Source organism: Lipophrys pholis, assembly GCF_963383615.2.
Source record: "Lipophrys pholis genome assembly, chromosome: 21".
In the NCBI taxonomy this organism is placed as follows: domain Eukaryota; kingdom Metazoa; phylum Chordata; class Actinopteri; order Blenniiformes; family Blenniidae; genus Lipophrys; species Lipophrys pholis.
In genome coordinates, this window is record NC_137649.1 from 7,589,503 (window position 1) to 7,608,240 (window position 18,738).

The following is an 18,738-nucleotide window of genomic DNA, read 5'->3' on the forward strand; positions in this document are numbered from 1 at the left end:
TTAGTTTTGGCTGTTGTTTTATAAGAGGTCGAGGGGGAGGAAGGAGGTGCCCCTGCACTCTCACACCCTCCTGGCGGGGGGGCGTGATCGTCTGCAAACATTGAGTTACGGCAAATAGAGCGTGAGAGGAGGATTGATCCCGATCGCAGCCAATTAGAGGTCGTTGCGCCCTCCGTGCGTCACAGCCTCACCTCAAGCGTGCCTCAGTCAGAACTGGAGTAAAAACTGGGAACACTTTTTTTTTTCTTTTTTTTTTAACCCAAGTCAAACAACAGCACAGTCTGTAATATATGCACAAGTTTGTGCAATACACATGGAAACATCGCACTGCAGGTTCTGCGTCATGCAATCTCCAACCAAAGAACCGTTGTGTCCACTGAGCTGCATTTTTATTCAATGGAAAGTTTCTCGAAACATATGGACAACCTTTTGGCTTCGGGTTTTTTTGAATGTGCAGAAGACTCCATGTGAAGCCGAAACTGCAACATTGAGCTCAGTGATCATTTGTGCCACAGTGCGCGCACGGGCTCCGTTTCTTTCCCCTCAAAGATTGTAACCGGGCCCTGAACAAATAATTTGATAGCCTCTTCATTTTGGCTGCCCCTGAATTAAAACGGCAGGGAGTGACGCAGGGAACCCTGAATACACAAAAGAGAAGAGGGCGAGCCGGAGCCGAGGGAGGCCAGATGCCAAGAAACGCCGCTGGTAGTGGAAAAGTACAGGGAGAGGAACTCCTGAATGCACCAAGTTCAAGCGACAAGAGATCAGACCCACAAGCGGTCCAAGTCGAAAATAAACTGCTAAAGCATCTTGAACATGGACTAATGTGGGGTTGAAATCACACTTTTTACGCAACGTTTGGAGCGCAGGACGAGTTGTTACGCACACGGGCTCAGGCAGGCAGGGTTACATAAGGCACCTGGTTCAAGTTTACCTACAACCCGTCAGTGCAAATGAGACCTTGTGAGAAGATATCATCTTTTTTAGGGGGGGCCAAGATCTTCTGGAAAGGACAAACATCGCCGTGCGTAAAAATGAGGATAAAGGACCCGTAAATCCGAAAATGATACTTTAAAGTCTGTGAAATATAGTATGTGAAAAACAATTGCAGAGCACAAAACAGTGTCTATAAATTGCAGCATGAGTCAAGTGTTTTTATAGGGGGGAAAAAGAAAAAACTGTATTATTACTATTTCCAATGAATCAAGTTCATTGAAGAGCAGCAGAATCCAGAACAAGCCTGTTAGGTCGGAAGGATTTACACTGCCTCCAAAGCTACCGGAGATCAACAGGTTACGAAAGACAGGTTTATCTGGCAGTTTAGTCACTAATACAGCCCAACCACTGAGACATCTATTTCTCACCATTATGAATCCAGGTCACGGGTTTAAGGGGTGAATGGAGCGCCCCCAAGTATGTCTGCCAAAATCACACAGAAACTGGGCCAGGACCTATAATGTCCTCCTTTCAGATAGGAAATCCACATTTTTGGAAAATCCACGAGCAACCTGCAGATTTGTATGAGCAGTAAATGGTTTTTTTCCCCCCTTCTATCTTAATTGAGCGTTTCCATGAGAATAAACAGCCTTACTTACATGTCAGAGCGGTCGTTTTGTCTTTCATAGGGAAGCTTTAAATCGCCGGTCACAATAAGGAGAAACGTCTTAATGCTCCTTGGCAGCGAGGTAATCAAACTATATTACATTCCTCCTCCTTAAGATATTCTTCCAGATTTTTTTGTTCTTCCTTCGCAGGGCGGAGACGCCCCGCCTCTGTTTCCTTCCACAGTGTTACGTTTCAGCCTCGGCTGCGCGAGGCTTCCTGGGGGCGGGGCTTACATGCTGCGTTCAAGTGCACTTCGTCAGCTCATCTTTCACAGTCCAGCCACTGTTATTGCTGTGAACCAAAACTTCTATTGCGCTTCAACATGGAATGAATGCTGCTTTCTTTAGGAGTCAACACAGAGGGGCATCTGCCGCCATCGCACACATCCACTGGCTCTTTTCACTGTCAGACCAGGGGTGTCAAACATAAGGCCCCAGGGCCAAAACCAGCCCGACCAAAGGCTCCATTCTGGCACATTCGACATATTTCAAAGAAAACATAGATTTCTTTTTTTCAAACAGATTTCTTAAGAGTACACAACACTGAGACCCGAGCTGATGAATCGGTGATGCTGCCATTAAAGCAAACAAACTACCATTACTCCCAAAGAACCGTTTACACCTGGCGTTAACATGTGTTTTAAGTGATCCGATCACAAGTGCTGAGCACTAAAGACAAATGTGAACAGGCACCAAAGCGCTTTCACTCAAACCATCTGACCACATAGCTTTTGCAGTGTAAACAGCGATTCACAGGTGCGTCCAGGGACAGAAAAATCACCTAATGCATAGATGCCATCATTAAACACTGTGTTTTCGTTTGATCTGAGTTATACAATCTTTCCAATTTTCCAATAAAGCTATGGAAAGGAATATGGACGTACGTGCCTGGGAGTCTGTAGAGACACGGAGCCTTAAAGTGGCCTATTTTTTATTTTTTTGGACATTTTACTGTATTTTGCATCAGAAGGTTTCATTCAAATTGGCCTTATTCTGAGATTGTAGTAATTTCCCATTGTAATTGTTTGGTTTTCGTGAAAATTGACATTTTCTTGACATATACTTTCAACTACTCTTTGTGACATGCTCAAAAAATCTACTTAATGTTGCTCAGTGTATTAAAATTGTCACTTATTCCATTAAGCACTTCTATGCACCCAGGTATTTTCTCTGAATACTATTTTGTTGATTTACAGTTAGAATAAAGATTCAGATATGGGTATGATTTACTGCAAGGAAAATGAGATAAATCAGGAGAATCGTGTAGAATGACAGTATAGATTACTTAAAATCAATCTCTTATACAATGAACTACACAACTGTACAAGCGAGAGTTGTCAGTAGGATGTGAACCAACAATCCTGTTACGTAACAAAGTTTTGTCGTTCAAATCTGCTGTTTTTGTTGCAATTATTTAATTTCTGGTTACAAATTCAGCTTGAAAACGTTTACGTCTGAACTGAATCAACCTGCTTTTCCTTCTTTGTTTATTCTCAGAGCAATGGACTCTGTTTTTAGAATGTCTTTGTCACGCATTGGCAGTCATATGGTTGTAAATCAGCTACACAGTTCATCCACAGTTTGATCAGAGTGTTTGATTTGAGTTTGCCAATGGGAACCGTGACTCCGCTTTTTCACATTCCTCCTCCAATGCGTCCTCGCTATCCAGGGAACTGAATCTGCAACCTCCTGAGCATAAATATCAGAGGTGAGCGAGGGACATGAGTGCAAGAATTGAATGTTTCCGTCACTCAGCTACAAGAAGTGCAAATATATTTCAAGAGAAAGCAGGACTACGCTTTGACTCTGCAGTATCTTAAATATAGCCTCAACTTTATACTCTCGGTTCTCCCCGAACTCAGGTCAAATCTATTATTAATCTGTCCTATGGAAGCCACCTGATGCACACACACACTGAGCCAGAGGGCAAAACTAAGCACATTTACACACACACACACACACACACACACACACACACACACACACACACACACACACACACACACACACACACACACACACACACACACACACACACACACACACACACACACACACACACACACACACACACACACAAGCTGGAGGGCAAAAGAGTCATGCAGAAAAACATATAGACCGCGCACACACACACACACACACACACACACACACACACACACACACACACACACACACACACACACACACACACACACACACACAAACCCCTACTTACAGAGAGTATGAGAAAGGACACATCAGTTATCTCCTCAATTCCCTCATGGTTCCCTCCAACACGCCCCTTCCTCAATGCACCACCTGGAACGTGGTGCCGTGTGTTCATTTCTCCTTGAGATGACACGGGTTGCAGTGTTTTCATGACACCGCTCAGCAGGTATTTAATCCATAATGTCTTGAGCTGACATCACAGTATATAGCCACCCCATGAGGGATACAAACGTACGTCTCGTTTCAGAATTTGAAAGCATCACATTCTGGATAGTGAAAGCTCGCACCACATAATCCTCCCTCGAAACAGAACAGTAAGAACTCAAGACATGCATCAACTGGCAGAGGAATGGTGGTAACCTTGAAAAGTCACAGTCTTTCAAAGAAATGACTTCATGTTGCCCCACTAGGAAGTAAGTGAAATGTCAGGTAAGCTGCAGTAAAGATGGTGAAGAAGACTCCACATTACCTCCGCTCAGGTCCGAGCTCCGTTCTTGAGTCAGCATCTGCTGGCCATCGCCAAGAGTTGAATGAAACGAGAGCTCGGTGGTGAGAGAAGATCAGATGAGAGGAAAAAAAATAGGGAAGAGGGAGTGATGCTAACAAAAGGTCCTCTCAGTGTTTTTCCTATCTGGCCCGGTTTACATGCTCGAGGCCCTGGAAAAGAGGAGGCTCCACAATGCTCCAGCTTTGTGTTTTGTTGCCTCACTAAATGTGTGTGCCGGGCACTAGTATGTTATGTAACCCGCTGGTGGCACTATCATTGATGCCAAAGAAAGCACTGACTCACACACACGCTCTCTGTGGGCCATTTTGTGGAAGGACGGGATAGGGGGGTGACTTGGTTTTAAAGTTGCAGTGTGAACAAATGCAAACATCTACAGTGTCGCCACAAACACAACAGACCAGCATGTGATCATAATCACACCTCTGCCAGCAGGTGGACTTTATCTTGAAAATCTGCTCTCCTGTTTTCAAGCTCATTCCATGTGTGCCGTAATGTCCGGTCTTTTTCTTGAGGAAGATGAGGTTTGTGGCTACCGATGATCTGGCGGTGAATGTGAATGGGCTCCGCTGGTGAACCGAACGACACTGTTATATAAAGGCCTTTACTATTCAGACGACAAGGCTTCATTTTGTCAAAGCCTACGATGGGTTGTGGGCCAATTGGACAGCTCGACGTTAGCCTACGTATCACTTAATCTTCTTCTTTCAAATAATCCTGTGACTGCTGCTGTGGCTTGTTGCTGCAGCGTTGCGTTAAACTGTCAATTGCAAAGTTCGATGTTCATCAGAGTCTTAGTGAGGCGATATGTCTCATTGGGAAATTGTGAATGTCAAATGTAAAAAAGTTTAGTGGAGTTACTTTATCAACAACTTACATGGAAAAGCGTTTTCGTTGTTTGTCTTATTTAGGATGTCTCAACAGTGTCGACATATCTACAGTGTATCATCGTGACACATCGCTGTGTGATTCAGTCCACGCTCGTCAACATCAGCTGGTTGGAAATCATATAATGGTGAAAAACATGTTATTTTGGTCAATTAGATCATTATGAGCGTCACGTGCATAACTTGTGTTACTTCATAATGAAAAGATAATTATTTACAGTGCAGGTTACAATGGAGCTTTGTGATTTGGATGGAGGCCTGAAACTTTAACAGTCTCTCGCATAGCATTGCAGCAAATGATTGTTTTGTTCCAACGGCCAGGACTTTTCCAACATTGTCAAAGCAATTGACAACCTTGTTGGAAGTATGAGCGTGAATCTGTTTGCACAGGTGGATGTGTGCGTGTTGGTTCATGTCCGTGTGTAGATGTGTGCTTGTTTGTCCTATTGGGCCGCGGAGGGCAGGATAACACAGGACGGCGATGAGTCACATACAGTTTGGGTAAAAAGTCAACAGCTATTGAAAGGACCTCTCATTATTATGTTGCACTATTGGTAATAAAAGAGTGAAGTCTGAGAAATAAACACACAGAAGCCCAGGCTAAGTAATCATATGACCTAAAAGCCTGTTGGCGTCCGATCAACAACAGTCCATAATTCAGGGTGGAAACAGCGATTCACTGCACTGCTGCTGATTGACGAGCAAACTAATTCTTTTAATGAGGGTTTCTTTGGCAAATACAAATGACATAACACAACGCTGTACTTTTTATTTTCCAAGAAGGACAGAATAATTTTTAATCTGTGAAATTAGCCGGTCAAAACTCTGCTCCCTGTAATTATTATCACTCAGTCCTTCAAGTGCTCGTCGTTGCTTTCCGCTGCCTCTCGTGTCACAAACAACTCCGCGTCTCTGCAGATGACTCACATGCGACACTCTTCAACTCAGAAGTGCTCCCGAAGCCACTAATTGCTGAACGTGTACCGACGGGGTGTCGCAGCGTGACGGCAGAGGCCGCGGGAAGGGCCTGTCATCAGCTCGGCTAATTGCTTGGAGTTCTCTCCACGCACAGAAAACTCCTATTAACGGGCAGACTACTGCCAGTTTCTTAAACATCCAGGCACTGGGAACCTGCAGATCTGAGAAAAAGTGTTCACACTTCAGCAGCACACAAAACTCCAGCGGTGTGCCGAGCCACAAAGAGGCACTTAAACAGTTTTCCCAATTTGATGCGTCATTATACTTCACACAACTTTTATGGCTCGCTCAGTCTGAATTTCAATAGAAAACATAAAGCATGCTTATAAGTCACGACATTGCTGTCATAAATATTAAATAGAAATAAGACTTGCTTATTAGCCACAGCTTTAGAATTCAGTTTTGCATACAGGAAACAAAATAACCTTCCATATTTGCAATGCATCGGTGTCAGATGTAAAGAAGATAAACAAACCGCAGCATGTATTCTGTCCATCCGACTCTTTTCCTCCACCTGGAAGGGTCACTCGTCCATCACCCAGCAAACACAGACAGACAGTCACAGACACTCATATTCACACCTGCGGACAATGTCAGAGTCACGACTGGACTTCAAATGCATATTTGAGGGACTGTAGGAGGACCCAGGAATAAATCATGTGAGCGAGAAACATGCCGAACAGAATAGCCCCCGGAGCCTGAACTTCAACTCAGGATATTCTCAATTTGAATCAACGTCTACAAATAAATCTTTGAGATAATGAATGAGGAATGCTTTGAAAAGGGAAAACTGTTAGATTTCAAAGTGATGTTAGGACTAACGGGGGCAGGTGTGCTTTGTCTTTTGATAATTTAAGAACATTCTGTACACTTTATTGTTTCAAGCAGCTTGTCGTTACTGCTGACACGTCAGAAAAACTACAGCAAAACAAAGTATCGTGACTTGGAAGTGTGAAATGTTGATTCATTCTCACCTGCTAATTATCATTCCCAGTTGAAAACAATCTGAAGTCTTTGAAGAGATAATAATGCCACACACACACACACACACACCCACACACACTTAAGGGCAGATGTCTTGGCACAACACAATTGCAGCAATAACAAACAGGACAAATCAGCTTCTGGTCAAAACGTGACACACACACACACGTCCAGACGGTGTACTTTGGATTTAAGTAGTCTTCGGCACAAATATGAGGCACAATGGGTAAATGAACTACAATTGTCACACACTGTCGTATTGGCAATGACCCAAGCTGGATTTTCTCCAAGTCACACACCAGTTGAAGGGAACAGGTACACAATCATTCCCTCATCTGCTAAAGTAAAGCTGCAAACAAACAAAAAAATATTGCTGTGTTTTGTGTGTCATGATCGGTCCCAAGAGTCGCGTGTTTAACTACTGTTTTCCAGTCTCCACAAAATAAATAGCAATTGTGGGTTTCTTTGGACAACTGTCATTACCCTTGGGGGTTTAGCGGTTTAGAGGTTGGATCAGAGGACCAACCAGTGAGCTGAGGTGGCGTTACGAATTCATGGTTTGAACAGACATGCAACAAAAAAACAAGACTAAAACACGTTTTTAAAAAAAAAGGATATTTTAAAATGAACTAAACTGCAGACAATAATGAAAAATAACTTGGGGCTGCCAGAGCGGGATGACGGAGTCGCAGCATAAAAGCAGATGGAAAAGAAGAAGGCGGGAGGAAGTGGAAGAATACAAAACAACAGGCTTCAGCTGCTGGTTACTTACAGTTGTCGCCAGGGCAACAGGAGCTGTCTGGGTCTGACTCATTGTGGTAGTACAGGTCCATCGCCTGAGGGGGAAATATGGCAACACTTAGTGTAAAAACAATCACAATATGGTAGAATATAGGATCTAAAAGTGTGGAACTAGTTTAGAATGAATGCCTGAGGTGTTTTATTACATAGATGACAGTAATCATGGTCTGTAGACTTATTAAACATTGATTATGATTATGATACACGTTATATACAGTGACGTTATATGTTGACACTATACAGCTACCATGCAGACAGGCAGCTCATTCAATTTAAATTCACATTACAAAGACCAGATATCAGATCCAAACTGTTATGCAACAATTTATTGTTATATGAAACCCCACAAAACCCGTTTGGACCATTTCCTTGATAAACATATGAAAGAACAAGTTTATTTTTCACATAGTGATTGACTTAGGAAGACCGTTACACGTTGGTGTAGTGGTTAGCTCTCTGTCCTCACGGGAAGAAAATCCATGGTTTGAGTCCAGTAGGAGACCTTTCCTTGCAGGGTGACCCTGCACCCTGTACTGGAAAAAGCTGTCTAGAAAATGGATGGATGGAGAATCTCTGAGCCTAGGCATTAACGGCTCTAATAGTTCAGATATTTTTCTTTCAAATAATTTCTTTTCAGACAATGAGGACTGTATGAATGAGGTGTGACTTGTTGAACGTCCCTAATTCTGACACCGACTGATTTGTGGCCCAATTCCATTTAGTTCCTCTTGGCATGTTTTACTGCAGCGGGGTTTTCCGGGGTGAGACTGCACTGAATCGCAGGAAACCAAGTGATCTTCTGCTCAAACAACTTTTTTTTAAGAGCAATTACAATCTGGGCTAAGACATTTGTTGGATCTCATCTGGTAGATTACTGTGTGCTCGTAGGTATATTTCTGAGGCAGGCGAGGGAGCGTTGTATTGTAGAGGTTTTTAGTGTTGCACGGTATTCTGCTCTCACAGTCCAAAAATGTGCCTAAAAGGTTAATTTGTGACTCTGTACTACTCACAAGTGTGAATGTGTATGGCCCAACAATAATTACACAAGTGCGCTAATAGTGGCTCCATGTATTTCCCTTGTCACATGCAGTGAAGACATAATTGGCATTTGTCACACGAGCAGCAGCATTTACATTTCAAAACGTTCCCGTGGAACTGCATCGACAAGCCAGACTTTAGTTTTCTGTGATGTTGTCAGTCAGCAACTTGTCAAAGAGGATCATTAAAAAAAAATTAAAAAAATACAGTCTTAACCTAGTTTGCGATCACGTCCTGCAGCTTTGGGAACGTGTTGCTTTTCTCATGGGTGTTTTCTTCTGAGACCGAGACAAGCTGAGGCATGCGCGCGTGCACCCAAAGTTGGTTCAATCTCATCAGTTTGTTCGCTCGCTCAGAGGTGAAGCGTTCAACAGTTTGCCCCTTACAACAGTCATTTCATCTTCGCCGAGAGTTTAAATTTTAATGTCAGTCGTCTTTTGTTTTTCCTCTCAGATACACACACAAACACACACACACACACACACACACACACACACATAAATACTGTATGGTAGGATGTTTATTCATACCCCCTTATACTGTCAACATCTCTCCACCATCAAGAACCACTTTACCATTCATGCCCTCTTCATGCTTTCTCTTTGCATTTACTTCACAAGTAACTGTCTTCTCGCTTTCCCTGCCCATGCCCTTTCTCTGTCTTTCCCCGGGTTGTTTATTGATTCACCCGGTGTCTGATGGAGTTGTATCCATAGTGATGGTGAAATCTTGAGTTTCTGTTCATTAATATTTCATGGTGAATTTATTTCTTCAAAAGAAGCCTGAAAGTTTGGCTCTTTGAAACAGCGGTGGAGAGAAAGAGGGTGGATTGGTGTTTTTCCCAGGAAGGGTCAAGGAGAGGTGGATGTCTGTATAACTTGTCTGTGAGTCATGAGATGGAGCAAACGAATAGGTTTCATCTATTTTTGCAGTTACGTTTTTGCATATTTTTCTTTAACGACGTACTGTATGAGTAATTTTTAGGATCACATTTCCATTACTCCTCCATTCCTAGTGTTTTATGCAGCAAATGTTTAAAAATCAGGGTACTAAATCCAAATAATTATTTGGGGATTTTTGTATAGCTTTGATCTGTGGGAACATGGACAAGAATACTCATGTCTGCACATCAACATGAAAGCTGCTTGGCAAACTCAGCTCTGCACAATTTAGAAGGCAAAATAAACAAACCTCCCAACAGACTGAGTCTTGCTGGTAATGTTCCACAAAACAGAAACTTTCTTTTCCAGCTTGTTAGACTCATAGGTTTTAATCAGAGATGAGTGAATCATGTCACTTTCACTACTTTCACTACTAATTTTTCTAATCACAAGATTTAACAATGGAATGAAAGAGAAGGAACTTTTCAAGTCCTCAATGAAAAGTCAGTCCTGTCATGTTGAATAGAAACCAGCAGAATACCACCAATGTGTCCATCGGCATTTTAAGCAGCAGTGAAGAGAGTCAACTAACCTACACATAAACTGTAAAGCCCTGAAACTTAATGTGCAGTTAAACAACCACCCTGGGGGGAGTCGAGTCAGGGAAGTGCATATGGAAATTATAATATAATTTAAGTGTTTCTTCCGAGTCAACTTAATGCTCAACCAGTAAGAACACAACGTCCTTATTAATGGCAGTGGAGTGAACTTGCCTGTGTTCGTTGACGTGGCTGCCAGGTATCCTCCAAGGTGTAGCTGATGTAGGGTCCGCTGCAGATGGAGCACTCCAGCATGACCGGGCTGGCCAGGAGAGGTGAGGCATGGACCCCCCAGGACTGACAACAACCGAGGTGGACGTCAGACTCCGCCTCCTTCTGCTTGCCTGTATTGTCCCCATGATGGCGAGCCAGCATCTTCCACTTTCTGACCTGTAGGTGAGGATGAAACCAATTCATCAATTATTATTATTATTATTATTATTATTATTATTATTATTATTATTATTATTATTATTTGGGATCTAATTTAATTTAACCAAGCCATAATGTTATGGATTTCCTTGAACATAAACTCACATCATGATCTTGTAACATGCAGTAAATGAAGAAATCTAATGTGACTTTATTTTACTTTGCAGAAACTTTAAATATTTTAAAAGCCTTGGCATTCTGTCTTTTATTCATTTATTTTTGAGCTTCAAATGAAGGGAACCAGAGGATTAATGACCAAAGTCATTTATTTTAGTGTAGTATTATGACATATTGATTGGATATTTGATGAAGCAATGCTATAAACTTAGATGCAATTAAGTACAATCAAGGCAACACAAACACTGTAAAAACAAATCAACAGTCATAAAAGGATCATCAGAATATGGGGGCACCTTTATGATAATAAAAAGCCAACTGTCAAAAGATGCAGTTACATCAGCACTTCAAATGTAAAATATTTGAGCGTCACATTTGTTCTGCATACAAGGCACGACTAGGCTCAGTAAATCTTTTCTCATGTGACAGCTGCACAGACAGAAACTCTTCAGGGAACATTTTCTTCCACAGACCTAGAGAAGACGTTCTCTATCCCAATGTAGCATGTGGCTGACAACATTGACAGAATGCATACTGGAAAGAGAAAGCACACACACACACACACACAGGAACACAAAATGACATGTGAGGGGAAAAATGTAAGATACATGGCACACTGGAAGGTAAGGTCAACAGGGCACATATTTCTGGAAGAGCGCAAATTGCACGGATGGATGTGTCAGTGACCCAGAATGACTGTTATGTGAGGTAAATGGTGTCCTTGGCACACAGAGCCGGCAGGTTCAGAGGCTGCAGCCGTTTGAAATGAGTCTTATCAAGGCCTCTATCAGCAGCTGCTGCTCTGCCGGCCCCCAACAGTACCAGCGCTTGGCAAGGAAAGGTGTGTGTGTGTGTGTGTGTGTGTGTGTGTGTGTGTGTGTGTGTGTGTGTGTGTGTGTGTGTGTGTGTGTGTGTGTGTGTGTGTGTGTGTGTGTTGGGAGGGGGGGACGACGACAATGTGTGAATTTGTCTTCCTTTGACATTTACTATAATCTAGTGTTGGAAGGACATAAACAATCACTGAGTATCAGGCACAGTATACAGATCTCTCATTACACTGTGTGTGTGTGTGTGTGTGTGTGTGTGTGTGTGTGTGTGTATATACTAACTGTGGGGCAGCATGGCTTGATTGGTAGAGCCGTCGTCTCCCAATCAGAAGGTTACAGATTTGATTCCCATTTCCACATGCCAAAGTGTCCTTGAGCAAGACACTGACCCCCAAACTGCTCCCAGTGGAGTGACAGTGCCTTGCATGGCTACAGCCTCCATTGGTGTGTGTGTGTGAGTGAATGGGTGAATGTGATGAACTGTGTAAAGCCCTTTGGGGGCTGTAAGGTGCTATATAAGTCTACTTATCACTGTATCAGTAGACAAAATCGCATTCGTTCTCTATACATTTATTTTGATGAAGTCAGCTCATTGAGGAGGCTTTGGCTCAGTTAGTAGAGCAGGTTATTTCTCAATTGGGAGGTTGTAGGTTCAAATCCCAATTTGCTCCCAATGAATGGACAAAGTGCTTTGCATTGCAGCTCGTCCTGTTGGTGTATGAATGTGATTCGCTTCATAAAGTGCTTTGGAGGTTATCTAATTGGACTCCATTCAACATACATATGAGTATCTGTTCTTAAAGGAAATTACAGCTTGTTTGTGTTTTGCTTCTGGTACATATTTTTGTAAGATGATAAAAATGCAGCTAAGCCCATCAGCCAGCTAACTTTGTCTAAAATCAATGCATTTAAAACTTGTCAGCTGATCTCATTCAGAAATTAATTTTGGTGAGTTTTAGATGGTAAGTCATAATTCAAGTCTCATATTTATGTAGCATCATGACCTTCTTCTTTTATGGGAATAGGCATTTATGTATATTTTGAAATAGTTCAATTATTCTTATGATATCTCCAACATATGTACATTTCCATTAGAAAGTTTGTGTTAGAAACACATTATAATGTCCAGGAGTATTTGTAGTCGTACATCATGTTTCTTTTTCATCGGTTTTACCACCAGTATGTACGTTCAGATCCATAAACTGCTTAGTAGGTAACTTTTACATTTCATGGTCATTACTCAGCTCTGCTCCAGAGACGGTATCATGCATTTCTTCAGGGGGCATGGAAGTCCGTGTGCAGGAAGGCCATAACATACGCAGATATGCCTACACATTTAAACGTATATATGTTTGCAATTTTCCAAGCTGCACTTCCTTTTGAACTCTTTCCCTGCCCTTTGACCCCATTTTGTTCAACCCATTAAGACAACATCCCACATGTTGCATAAGGCGTCTCCTGCAAAACCTGCTCTCTCAGCTCACAGACTCCGGAAGGAATTTATTCCAGAGCAATATCCTGGCATCGAGACCAGGACGTATGTATCAGCCACACAGCTCGATAAATCAAGAAATGAAAACATGACAAGAATCTTATAGGCATAGCACTTCCCCTTAAGCTTCTTCCTTACTCGCCTCCTTAACTGGATATGTGCAGGTTCTCTCACATTGTTATGAAAAACACCTTTGAAACCTGTTCATAAAATGCAGTGTTGTATGATAACACTCCCCCTCGATACGTCGTCCATTCCACAGTAACATTGAGTCTATCGGCTCAGTATGGTACACAGTGGAGTACTGTGTGGTCATTAACCAGCCGCTGGTCTTCTTCCCTGGTTCCCCCTTCACGCCTCGCCCTGCGTATCCATTCATGTCCTCCACCAGCTCCCCTCAGCACGTCACCTCGAACAGGCCCAGAGCGCACGCAAGCAGAGATACCGAGACAAAGCCAAATATGTTTGAAAGACAAAAAGATAAGTGGAGAATGGGACTGTAAGACAGTCTTACATAAGCTCTTCCATTCTCTGTCGGAGATAAGACTTCCTCATTAACGTCAAGGTCGCGGCTCTTTCTTCTCTCCGTTTCCCCCTCTGTCTTTGCTACGAGATCACAAACAGAGGTCTCATAATGAGTGGGGATGGAGGGAATTCTGATCCGAATGGAAAAGAAGGAGAGAACCATGACTCAGGCTGTCCACGAAGAATATCATCAGCAAGTTTACAGTTGGAGCCTCGATGGAGTTTAGGAGACTGAATGTGAAAAACAAGCAAAAGTATCGGGGAAATATTACAGGATGTCTCGTTCCTAGTTTGTTCTCACGCTGAAACTTATTTTCTGTATTTTTACTGAAATTTTAAGGAAATATTTCTCAAGCAAACTTAGTTCCATCTTTGCCTGATTGGTTCTGACACGTTTTTGCCAGCAAAATGAACTTACGCCATCACTCCATTGTCAAGATTTGATCAGCGACATGATCATTTCCAGTGTTTCTTTTTTTTCTGTTTAGAATCTTGCCGTTGAGCAGGGAACACGCAAGTTTGGTTTGTCAGACGCCTCGGCTGCTGTTTGTGATTGTTATGGTTTTCATTCATTGTCAAGATGTTAATTCTTTTATCTTCATTTGTTGAGCATTTCACTGATAATGGCCTCAAAGCCTTGACTTCTTACCTAAGTCCCCGTACACACAACATCGTTTAAAGTGAAAATGCATAGGTTCATTGTGCATTTTCCTCAATTTACAGGGAGACGGAGTAATTTCCATAAAGTTCCACCTTGGTAGTCGTTCTCAAATAGTTGTTTTCAGTGGCCCCCGAGCAACGTTGTCATGTAAACAGCCCCTAAGCTTTATGTAACAAGGCCATCCATTGCACTTCAATATTTAAGCTTTCTTCTTTTTAAATTTGTGTTTCTCCAAAGCTGAATTAACAAGATCCAAATCGCTGCAGAGGCTTATTTGAAAAAAAAAAAAAAAGGCTTTATTGTTGTCTCTTGTTTTGACGTCAAACAATCCTTCTGGTCTTCCTGAGAAAAAAACATTTTTTCATCAGTGTGATTAGAAAAAAAGCGAAAAAGAGATTTAACAGTGTAAACAGCAAAATATGGTATTCCAGCTCATTTGAAGATGCGATAAAATCTGTTGTTTCCTTTTATGTCTAATGAAGAAGACTTTTCTGAATGGACTCGTAAACAGGACATAGCTTGCTCGCGGTCTAGGAATCTGTACGTATTCACAGCCGGTGCTCTGACCTTAAAGCGAACGTCAGCATGCTCTGCAGTGAGTCAGGCTGAAAACAGCTCCACTTTACAGCAGCTGTTAAGACACTCAGATCCACTAATGTTATCCTCACCGGGGTGTTAAAAAATGTTTTAATTATGAGACACTGACTGGACTAAAACTCTGTTGCCAAGCATGTCAATGGTTAATAGACGGATGTGAATGGGAGGTGGGAAAACCTTTTCAAACTAGATTATTATAACACAATATATGCTTTAGGGACATAGATTCTATAGGGAAAAGAGAGCGAGTCAATCTTAAGCTCTTTGCGCCAAAAGACTCAGACCCTCATTTCGCGGAGCTGTTGGACCGGCGCTGAGTGTGTTAATGGAAGAAACAAAAACTTGCACTGCATCGTCAGGGTGCTGCTGAGTCTCAGCAGTTTTGGCAATAGCTCTGGAACATCAAGATGGAAGACGGGATTAGTCGGGTTCTCAGGGTAGATTAGAACAACAATAATTCCCAAATTCCCTCACAATGAGACCGGCAAGGGAGCATGTTTCTCTGAGTAGGTCAAGGTCAGTGGAGAGATTAAAGCAGGGAAGAAGAGAGAGGGAGGAAGAGGCGCTGATGCAGATGAGGATCTCTCAGATGTAGGGCATTTAATCCACATGAGTGTATAAAGTGACACAGCTCTTATCTCAGTTATGCAACTGTGCACGACTCTCAGCTTGACGAACGTTTACCACAAGGCTCTCCCCCCCCCCCCCCCTTGCTGCAATCGTTCATCGCACTGTATTCAAAGTTTGATAGCATTAAATGAAAAAAAGATTACATTTTAAAACGTCTTAACATGCAGATCCTTGCTGCCTGTCTCCCTGTGTTTCCTTGAACTGCTTTTCTATCCGCAGTATATCAAACCCGACACAGATTATTGAGGTTTCCTCATGAAAATAACAAACTGCTTTTACTTTCCCCTTCTTCAGCTTTTCTCCAGCTCATTATAGATTTTTGTGTGAAACACTGCAGAGCTCATCCAACCGCTCTCTGCTCAGCAATCTCTCGCAACAAACCCAGGAAACTGCAGCCAAGGTATGAAGTGCTTCCACTTATTTATTTCCTTCTTGGCTCAGACCAACCCTCCCTGAATAATGCTGCAGCAGCAATGGAAAGACACGCATTGTGCCATGTTGGGATATAGATATACCGTGAGTAGAGAAGAGAGGTCATGCAAGGGAAGATTATTGAAGTTTATTGAAGTGCAACCGCATTCTCCTCCTGCCAAAGCACTTGGCTATTGAACAGAACAGAAGTAAACGATCTGCAGTTTTCCAGCGTTAACTTTATGCTAAACAGTGGCATCCTCGAACTGCCTCCCAGGCCCCGGGAGAGTTCACTCATTTAAGCGGTGCTAAAATAGCTTAGAGTATAAGAATATTAGCCAAAACAATAGGGGGTGGAATAATGGCTCAAACATATCGAGAATGTGGACACAAACCAAAATGTTTTCAACCGTCAAACAGCTGATTCCTTCAAGTTCTGCCAGGAGGGCAAACTGGAGCTGGAAACCAGCCAATCGGATTCAACTCTGCATCATTGCTGAAGCTTCGCTGGCACATTTGTTTAACTGAAAAGGGGTCTTAACCTTTAGCATCGATAGAGTCGCAATGCAAATTATGCTGAGGTTGTTAACGGGACAGACAGATAGTTGTGAGTCAATTGACTGGATCCTTTGAAGAGCACAGACAGAGGTTTGGAATGACAGGCATTTCTACCCAGTATTGGTTCAGTGTGCCTAACAAGTCAACAACTTGGAAAGGATTTTTGACTCCCAAGCCTCTCGTTACTCTGTGTGTCAAATATAATTGGGCCGGGAGGCCTGTTCTTCTTAATTCCCAAGGCAAGATAATAATAATAATAAAAAAAACAATAAAACCTTACGGAGAGGAAAATGTAATTCATGGCAAATGCAAATATCGCTGGAGTTCATTGGATTTTCTTTGGTAAACTCATTAGTGGATGAAGAGAAAACCAAGTGCTTGTCAGGAGGGATGACCTGGATATAAAAGTTACATCATGCTAAATTAATACAATCAGTCTTCCAGTCTCTTGTTGTTTTGAAGACAATTAAATTTAACTGTTGATATCACTTTAATCAGCAGAAACTCAAGATTTTCCGACCAGTCTTCACAGACTGAAGCAGCTCTAGGCCGAATGTTATGTCCTCGCCTTGGAAGCGTCAGCAGAGTGCCAGTAAAAGGGCACCAGTACAGCTGGCCTATCTTTGAATATGACACATAAGTCATTAACCATTAGCTCCCTCGAGAAGTGAACCGTCGCAGGTCTGCTGCTTGTTGGAACAAGACAGACCACGTCTTCGATAAGGGAACAGCAGAGTCAAAGTCTGGAGTTCTAAGTCCAGCAGAGAACCGTTCTCACATCGTAAATAAAAAAAGAAGAAGAAAGAAATCAATGCTCCATATAAGTGACACATCACTTTATTCTGAGAAGACAATTTCAGGAGTCGGTGTGTGAAAACAAAAAGAGGTCATTTCTAATCTCCTGTTTCCAAATTTGTCACTCAAGATATATTTGAATTTGGGATTTTTCTTTTTTTTTTTCAGGATTTCTCCCTCCACTCCAGCCCATTATTATTGCCCCCTCCAAGACTTATTCACTGACTCAGGCACAACACATTAGTATTCTTGAAACAGAGCTCTTAGCCTGCAGGGCCGTGTCACTACTGAGGGTGTACAGAAAAGATGGATTTGTCAGAGTTTGCTTTCTTTCTTCATTCTCTGTGGAGAAGCAGCCAAACCAAACCTTATGAAATTAACACTTTGTAGGGGCAGTTACCGTATTTACTCCTGATTCTTTCAACTAATGTTCCACAATGAATTTCAGGAATAAACATGTATAGATATATATTTTGCTCCCTTGCATTGACACGCTAACATACTGTATATGTTCAATGAGTGACCTTTAAAGGGTTAAAATGACCGATGACACAGCCATGTCATTTCTAATGAGGCCAAAGGTGAAGTATGATCAAACTAGCTGGAACAAATCATTACCAGGTCGTGCTTACGTCTCTGAAAAATGAACTAAGATTGCTTTGTTTTTTTTTTCCATTTGAACAATTTAGCAGAAATCCTGTGTTTCTTTCCTTTAAACTGAGATCTTATTGATCATCACCCACATTTCGTAGGAACATTTTGGCCTCTCGCATCTCTTTGAGTTTCGTCACCTTTCGCCGTCTCCGCTCCACTTCCTTCCTTCTTTCCTCTGTCTTCTCTTCTCAGCCTTTTTTCTGCATGAACGGGTTTTGGACAGCAAACGCAAATGGAACCTGAGCAGGTCAGGTGGAGCTGGTGTTGAGTACGGTGACTGATTAACCCTATCACCTTATCCATTAGCAGGGCAGGCTATAAGGAAATGAGTGCAAACTAATGCTTAGATAATACCCCCTGGGCTTATGTAACATGTGGTGTCAATTATTAAAAGCAAGCTATTTGACAACATATTCCATCAATTCAGCCATACAGCTTCTTTACTGCGTTATGCAAGTTAGTGTTGGGGTGGCTGGAGCCAATCCCACCTCACGATGGGTAAAGATACAGGTTACCAGTCCATCACAAAGTAAATACAGAAACAGACTTTT

General features: G+C 42.2%; 1 protein-coding gene across 3 annotated transcripts in view; it reads right to left on the reverse strand.

Moving 5' to 3' along the window:
• sgk1 (serum/glucocorticoid regulated kinase 1) overlaps positions 1-18,738 on the reverse strand; it is a gene marked incomplete at its 5' end in the record, with an annotated part of 31,917 nt that overhangs the window by 4,617 nt on the left and 8,562 nt on the right. Inside the window, 2 exons of one of the 3 annotated variants that reach the window (XM_080490377.1) lie at positions 7,942-8,005; positions 10,663-10,878. In XM_080490377.1, coding sequence (XP_080346503.1) covers positions 7,942-8,005; positions 10,663-10,878 — 280 coding nt within the window. Of the gene's footprint in view, positions 1-1,595; positions 1,715-4,284; positions 4,526-7,941; positions 8,006-10,662; positions 10,879-18,738 lie in introns of those variants that run through there. The other 2 variants (XM_080490375.1, XM_080490376.1) reach the window with 2 other exon arrangements.